This window comes from Mesitornis unicolor, unplaced genomic scaffold (genome assembly GCF_000695765.1).
Source record: "Mesitornis unicolor isolate BGI_N332 unplaced genomic scaffold, ASM69576v1 scaffold26292, whole genome shotgun sequence".
Taxonomy (NCBI): domain Eukaryota; kingdom Metazoa; phylum Chordata; class Aves; order Mesitornithiformes; family Mesitornithidae; genus Mesitornis; species Mesitornis unicolor.
In genome coordinates, this window is record NW_010171626.1 from 1 (window position 1) to 7,743 (window position 7,743).

At 55.9% G+C, this 7,743-nt stretch overlaps 1 protein-coding gene across 1 annotated transcript in view; it reads left to right on the forward strand.

Annotated features, from left to right (window-relative positions):
* Positions 1-923: 923 nt before the first annotated feature.
* Positions 924-7,743, forward strand: part of TBRG4 (transforming growth factor beta regulator 4) — a gene marked incomplete at both ends in the record, with an annotated part of 9,208 nt that continues 2,388 nt past the window's right edge. Inside the window, 6 exon segments of the mRNA XM_010180092.1 lie at positions 924-1,274; positions 3,028-3,199; positions 4,521-4,678; positions 5,131-5,241; positions 6,699-6,843; positions 7,650-7,743. Of these exon segments, the coding sequence (XP_010178394.1) occupies positions 924-1,274; positions 3,028-3,199; positions 4,521-4,678; positions 5,131-5,241; positions 6,699-6,843; positions 7,650-7,743 (1,031 nt within the window).

Below are 7,743 nucleotides of genomic sequence, written 5' to 3' on the forward strand. Positions count from 1 at the left end.
GATTCTGAGGTGACATCCTGGCTGGGCACTGGGAGAAGCAAAGCGGCGTCACTGAAGCGTAGGAAACTGCCAGGAGGGACATGATGAGGCATTTTGAGATGTAAAGCAAGCGAACTTGATGCAAACACAATTATCCTTCTCTGACAAGCCATTGTCACAGCCACAGTTGTAGGTGACTGCATGTGAGAGGTCGTGGTGTCGATGCAAAGAGGCTCTGATGCAAGGAAACCAAAATTAATCAGCTTGCAATGTCCTTGTACCAATGAAACAGAGATTTTGGATGAGGCGCAGGCCAGGGCAGCATTGAGGGAAAGGGCTCGGGCTGTGAGATGAGTTTTGTCCTCGTAAATGGGTGAAAAACACCTTGTTTCTGAAATAATTTTATATTTTTTGATGTTCTGTCAAGCAGGCACCGTGCTTTGTACCGGGGCGGCTGGCGCGGTGACACTTTCTAAAGGGCTCATCAGAAGCGACGTCGTGCTAAGAATTTGGGTTGGTTTTATACAAACCAGGAGAGTTTTCAGGCTGGGATTGCCAGCAGCAGCAGAGCAGAGCTGGGGGAGCTTGGGCTGGAAAGAAAGAGGTGCCAGGTGTTCCCTGAGGGATGATGAAGGAGATGAAGCTTGGCAGAGCGATCGCTGGTGGAAAACCACGCGCTCCACCTCACATCGGGGCCAGCAGAGGAGTTCAGCGAGCAGAGCCCGGACTGGGCAAGCGCTGGTGCTTCCAGCAGTTGCTGAGATTTGTCCCCAGCTTCCTCTCAGAGAGAAATTTGGAGCTTTTAGGACAAATTTCATCAGACCTGATTTGAACTCTCTTGTTTCCCCCTCAAAGCTGCGCAGCTCTTACTGTAGAGAGCGAGAGCGTTGCCTGGTGGCTGGTGTGACTGCAACTCAATATTCTCTCATGTTGTCTCTCACCAGAGCTCTTCCTTTGTCTTTCTTCTGCTTGCCCAGGTGTCTCAGGTGTGGAACAACGCCTTGGTGAACCTCCTGAAGAGCCTCTACTCACTGGGGGTGGACAGCAGCAGGAGGGAGATGCAGTCGGTGGAGCAGGAGGTGCTGTGGCGGCTGCGGCGTCTCACCTTCAGGCAGCTCGCATCCCTGGCCGAGTTTTTGGCTGTCAGGCAGGGGAAGGACAGCAAACTCCTGAGCGAAGTCATCAAGAAGCTGGAGCTGCGTTGGACAGAGCTCGAGGGCACCCGAACCGTGGTGACACTGATGGGGAAGGTCGGGCACATGTCCCCAGCACTGATGGACCGGCTGGAGGACAAGGTAGGGGTTTCACAGGGTCACAAACTGGTCAAGGTGGGAAGGGACCTCTGAGAATCACCCAGAGGAGGGTCACCCAGAGGAGATCACCCAGGAACATGGCCAGGGGTTTGGGTGTCTCCAGAGAAGGAGACTCCACAGCCTCTCCACAGCCTGGGCCATGCTCTGCACCCTCCCATCAAGAAGTTTTTCCTCTGCTGAGGTTGAACCTCCCCTGTTCCCATTTGTGACCATTGCCCCTTGTCCTGGTGCTGGGCACAACCCAGCAGAGTCTGGTCCCATCCTGAGACCCCTTGAGATATTGATGGGAATCAATGAGATCCCTTGAGATATTGATGAGCATCAATGAGACCCCTTGAGATATTGATGAGCATCAATGAGACCCCTTGAGATATTGATGAGCATCAATGAGATCCCTTGAGATATTGATGAGATCAATGAGATCCTTGAGATATTGATGAGCATCAATGAGATCCTTGAGATATTGATGAGCATCAATGAGACCCTTGAGATATTGATGAGATCAATGAGATCCTTGAGATATTGATGAGATCAATGAGACCCTTGAGATATTGATGAGCATCAATGAGCCCACTCAGTCTCCTCTTCTCCTCCCTCCTGTCTCCGTTGCCTTCAGGTGCCACCTCCCCCTGGCGACAACCCTGCCCCCTTCAACCCACCCTGGATGGGTACACTGGTCCCACACCAGCTGCACTCATTGCTGCTCCAGAGTGCTTTGGTATTGCTCTTTAAGCAGTTTCCCATGCATGGGTGCTTCTAAGAGAGAGGTTTCCATCTGAGGAGCCACGTAAATAACAGAGCTTGCACTCCCCAGCCCCTTCCCAATCCATCCTGGTGCCAGTGGGTGACTCACACTGGTCTGCACTGCCAGAAGAGAGGCTGAGTTGATGATTTTACTTTGCACCCAGTGTCCTCAGAAGAGACAGATCTGTCCCCTCCGGTGCTCAGTGGCTGGAAATGAGCAGGGAAATGTCCTTGGGGTCGAAACCACTGCAGGAGCCCCAATTGCAGCTGAGTCAAATTCGGTCCCCATCCAGCCCGTGCTGGGGACCGGCCAAACAGCTGCCACAGCAACATCTGCAGCTCCTGAGCCCCACTGTCCCTTGACCCTGGGGCTGAATAAATGCTGCAGACACCGGTGTGCACCAGGCCAGGACGCTGTAGCCACGTCTGACGGGGTTGTTGGTTTACGCAGAGCCCAAACTAACGATGCTGCGTTAGCATCCTGCAAATGAGATGGAAATCAGGGTGGAAAGCTCCGTGCTGAGCCACCAGCGGTGCCTTTCCCTCTCAGATCCAACCTCACCCTCCCCTGGCACAACTTGAGGCCATTTCCTCTGCTCCCATCGCTTGTTCCGGGCGAGCAGAGCCCGACCCCCCCTCGCTACCCCCTCCTTTCAGGAGCCAAAGAGGGGATAAGGGCTCCCCTCACCTCCTCTGCTCCACTTGAACCCCCCCAGCTCCCCCATTGCTCCCCAGCATTCGCCTGCGCCACACCCCTCCCCAGCGCCCTTCCCCTTCTCTGCCCACGCTCCAGCCCCTCCATGTCCTTCTGGGTGTGAGGAGCCCAAAACTGACCCCAGGGCTCGCTCCCTACCGCTGGTCCTCACTGAGTGCTCGACACCCTCAGAGGAGCTCAGCCAGCAGCACTGGCGCATCCCACTCCAAATAAATCCCCTCTTTGCCTCGCTTTGTGCTTTCCCTTTACATCTCAGCCCAAAATGTTTCTTGACAGGCTCTGGAGCTTGCAGAGCAGTTCAGTCCCGACGACATCCGGAAGATAACGCTGGCTTTAGCCTACCAGAAGCGACGCTCCGTGCCTCTGCTCCGAGCCTTGTCCTACCACCTGATCCAGAAGCACTCAGAGCTCAGCCTCAACGTCCTCATGGACCTGATTTTCGCCTATGGTAAGCGGCTCGGTTGGGTTGGGACCTGCTGGGCTTCACACGGGGTAGAACCCTGCAGCGTAGGGAGCCAGGATCCCCAAAACGACCCCAAATCCTCTCTCACCTCCTCCTGTCACTGTGGATTTGTTGAGGAGCCACCCTCTCTGTTTCCTCACTTACAAAACGCAGCCCCCAGCCACAGAGGGGCTAAGCAGGAGCTATGGGGAGAGCCAGGCTGTTTACCAGGGGACAGTGACACTGAAATAGCTGATTTCCCCCCCCAAAATGTCCCAGTGACAACTTAATGCTCATTTGAGAAGCGCTGGGTGCTCAGTTTGTCATCTTCAGTGGCTGAGGAGCACCAGCAGACACTGGGGATGGTGACAGCCACCTTGGTGATGTTGCTGGCCACGGGGTAGACCAGAGCCACCAGATCCGTGACGTGGTGCCAGAACCTGGTTCTAGAGCGTGTTCAGAGAAGAGCCACAAGGATGGGGAGGGCTCCGGAGAACAAGCCTGATGAGGAGCGGCTGAGGGAACTGGGCTTGTTTAGCCTGGAGAAGAGAAGGCTGAGGGGAGACCTCATCCCCACCTCCAACTGCCTCAAGGGAGGTTGTGGAGAGGTGGGTGCTGGGCTCTTCTCCCAGGTGATGGGGGATAGAACAAGGGGAAACGGCACCAAGCTGTGCCAAGGGAGGTTCAGGTTAGAGATAAGGAGGAAGTTCTTTCCTGAGAGGGTCGTCAGAAGCTGGCACAGGCTGCCCAGGGAGGTGGTGGAGTCCCCATCCCTGGATGTGTTTAAGGAGCGGGTAGACGAGGTACTTAGGGATATGGTTTAGGGGGTAGACAGGAACGGTTGGACATGGTGATCTCAGAGGGCTTTTCCAACCGAGCAATTCTGTGTGTAATTCTGTGTGTGAAAACAGCCCTGAGAACAGCAGGGTGGCACTAATCAAGAATGTGGTTTATGATCCTGAGTGGTTTTGCTCTCCACACAGCAATGTGTGGTCCCATCCCCCTCTGACGGCTGGGAAAGCTCAAATGGATTGAGGAAGCCAAGAGAGGCAAGGAGGAGCTTTTCTTCCATTGCTTACCCACCTTCTGGTGGTGGGAACAGCTCTTCTGGAGCCAGGACAGTCCCCAGGGGTCAGCTGTCCTCCCAAAATAAAGAAATAACCCCAGCAGGCCTGGCCTTGGAGGATGGGGTTGGCAGTGCCACCCTCTGAGCCTCCTGTGCTCCTAATGAACGGCTTTGTCCCCTTGTGCCACCACCTCCCGTCCGGGCACGGCTCCCGTTCCAGCTCCTTGTAAGTGGCTGCCCCTTTCTCTTTGCCTCTTTAAGGAAGACTGAATTTCCACCAGCCCCAGGTCTTCCAGAAGATTGCCACCGACCTGCACCCCCACGTTTCGGCCATGACGCCCGTCGAGGCGACGCGCTGCGTCCGATCCTTCGCCATCCTCAAGTGGCTCGGCCTCCCGCTGTTCGAGGCCATCGCGCAGGTGAGGGAGGGGAACCGGTGGCACCAGTATGACTCCAGTTCTCAGGAAATGGGAGCTGTTTCTCTCCAGAGATGATCTGGGGGCTGTTGTCACTGTTTTCCCTACCCAGTGAGCGGCTGTAATCGAGTCTGACAGCGCTCGCCGGTCGTTTTCCACTAAAATCAGCACCAGGAATCCGGCTCGGGCGTCCCCAGGCGCCTTCCCAGCTCAGCCCCACTTTGTGTGTCTGCATTTTTGCGTCCATAGCAGAACGCTGCAGAGCTCTGCTTCCACTCACAGCTTCCCCTCGTGCCGAGCTAAAATCCCAGGGAAGCACTAAAAGATCTTTCATTCACATTTTCCCATCTTGCCGTGGTGCTTTATGCATCCTTGGCTGATGCTGTCGAATTTTTCCTGCCTGTACTCACGTAGGACAACCCTAAACCTCTGCTTTTGTTCCCTGTATCTTCCAGTACGCCCTGGACAACTCCAAGCAGCTGTCGGTCGCCCACCTCTGCGGCATCATCCTGTCTTTTGCTCGCCTGAACTTCCAGCCCAGCGGAAGCGAGGACTTTTTTAACATGGTAACCTTCCTCCTTTCCCCTTCTTTGTCATCCTTCCTTGCTCCCTCGTCACTGGGAAGGCTGCAGATCTCCTTCAAGCACATCCCCGTGTGAAATTGAGTGTTGAGGGGGCTCAAACAGGGTGGAAAATGGGAAAAGGAGGAGCCCAGAGCTCAGACCAGGCTGAAAAACCCACACTGCGCTCCCCTGGCCAGGCAATATCTGCACCAGTTACTCCACAACAGGCTCGAATCCCCACAGGCTCACTTTTCCAGCAGCATGTGGGTGTTTGTGTGCCCTCCTGAACTCCTGATTGCCGTAATTAACTCTTTATAACGAGGCCAGAGGTGTTGGCGGTTGCACGCCCAGTAGCTGAGCCAAGCCCTTGCTCTGGTGGCACCAGAGAAGGATAAAGGCAGATATTTTCACTTTATTCCTGCTTGGGGAGGGGGAAATTGCCACGTCTTGGGGTGAGATGTGACCTGTGTGGTTCAGCAAGGGGCTGGCAGGAGGTGAGTGTGGGGCAGACGCTGTCCTTGGCATCCTCCTGCCTTCCCTGGTGGCCTCTGGAGCTGAGGAAGGAGTCACCTTGACCTCCCTGGGGACAGGTTTATGATGATCATTTCCAGGGAGGAGCTGCATCATCGCAGAGGGAGCGTGGCCTGAGCAGCTGAGGAGGAAGAAGACCTAGATATGGGTGTTTCTAGTCAGGGGAGGACTCTGGACTCCCCCTGCCAGTGTTAATGGTGGTCACTGGGATTTTGGAGCAAACTTAAACCTCATCTTTTGAGGCATTGCAAAAACACTTCTCCAGGTTTAACAGGAGAAGCCCCTGTGGGGTGCAGAGCTCCAGGCTCCTCTGTGATTTCTGGAAGGACATCCTGACACCACCGAGGCACTGTGAGACCCCTCCAGCTCTGTTCACAGCAGGTTTTAATTTAATTTTAGTTGCAGATACTGAAGATGTCTCCTCCAGCCCTCCCTTATCTGAGTGCTGCCCTCATGGGCTGCTGCAGCCGAGTTTTCCTATGAGGAAAGACTGAGAGAGCTGGGGCTGCTCAGTGGAGAAGAGGAGACTGAGGGGGTCATTGATGAGCATCAGTATCTCAAGGGGGTCTCATTAATGCTCATCAATATCTCAAGGATCTCATTGATCTCATCAATATCTCAAGGATCTCATTGATCTCATCAATATCTCAAGGATCTCATTGATGCTCATCAATATCTCAAGGGGTCTCAGGACAGGACCAGACACTTCTGGGTTGTGCCCAGCACCAGGACAAGGGGCAATGATCCCAAATGGGAACAGGGGAGGTTCAACCTCAGCAGAGGAAAAACTTCTTGATGGGAGGGTGCAGAGCATGGCCCAGGCTGTGGAGAGGCTGTGGAGTCTCCTTCTCTGGAGGCACCCAAACCCCTGGCCATGTTCCTGGGTGATCTCCTCTGGGTGATACTGCTCTGGTTTCCCCTCTCTGCAGGTCCATGAGCAGCTCAAAGGCCACCTGGACAGCTTGGAGCCTCACCTCCTGACCGACCTGGTGTGGTCGCTCTGTGTGCTGCAGCAGGCCAAGGCTCCCTACCTGCAGCGAGTGCTGGCACCCAACTTCCACGCTGGCATCCGAGGTGAGGTGGGCGTCTCTGCCACAGGCACAGGGACTCAGGACCTCAGACCTAGGGCAGGGAGTGTGGGTCTGCTGGAGGGCAGGAAGGCTCTGCAGAGGGCCCTGGCCAGGCTGGATCCATGGGCAAGGCCAATGGGGTGAGGGTCAGCAAGGCCAAGGGCCGGGTCCTGCCCTGGGCTCACAGCAACCCCACGGACGCTGCAGGCGTGGGGAGCAGTGGCTGAGAGCTGCTGGGCAGAGGGGGCGGGGGGTGTTGGTGGCCAGTGGCTGAAGAGGAGGCAGCAGAGTGGCCAGGTGGCCAAGAAGGCCAAGGCCATCGTGGCTTGTCCAGCACTGGTGTGGGCAGCAGGAGCAGGGCAGGGCTTGTGCCCCTGTGCTGGGCACTGGTGAGGCCGCCCCTGGGATCCTGGGCTCAGTTTTGGGTGCCAAAAAGGCCATTTTGGGTGTGGAGCGTGGGCAGAGAAGGGCAAGGGAGCTGGGGAGGGGTGTGGAGCAGGCGAATGCGGGAGCGGAGGGGGTTGAAGTGGGGCAGGGGAGGTGAGGGGAGCCCTTATCCCCTCTTTGGCTCCTGAAAGGAGGGGGTAGCAAGGGGGGGTCGGGCTCTGCTCGCCAGGAACAAGCGATGGGAGCAGAGGAAATGGCCTCAGGATGTGTCAGGGGAGGGTGAGGTTGGATCTGGGGGAAAATTTCTCCCCTGAAAGGTTCATTTGGATCCCCATCGTGGGAGATCCCAATGAGGAGTCGCAATCAGACCGCGCTGTGGGCCAGGGCATTGATCTCTGTCTCCACCTGTGCTTCTCCCTCCAGGAGATGAATCCCCCAAGGCCCAAAATTTACGGCTGAAGCTGATGCAGATCAACGCCGCTGCCAAGCTGGAGAGCCCGGACTACGCGGGGCCGTT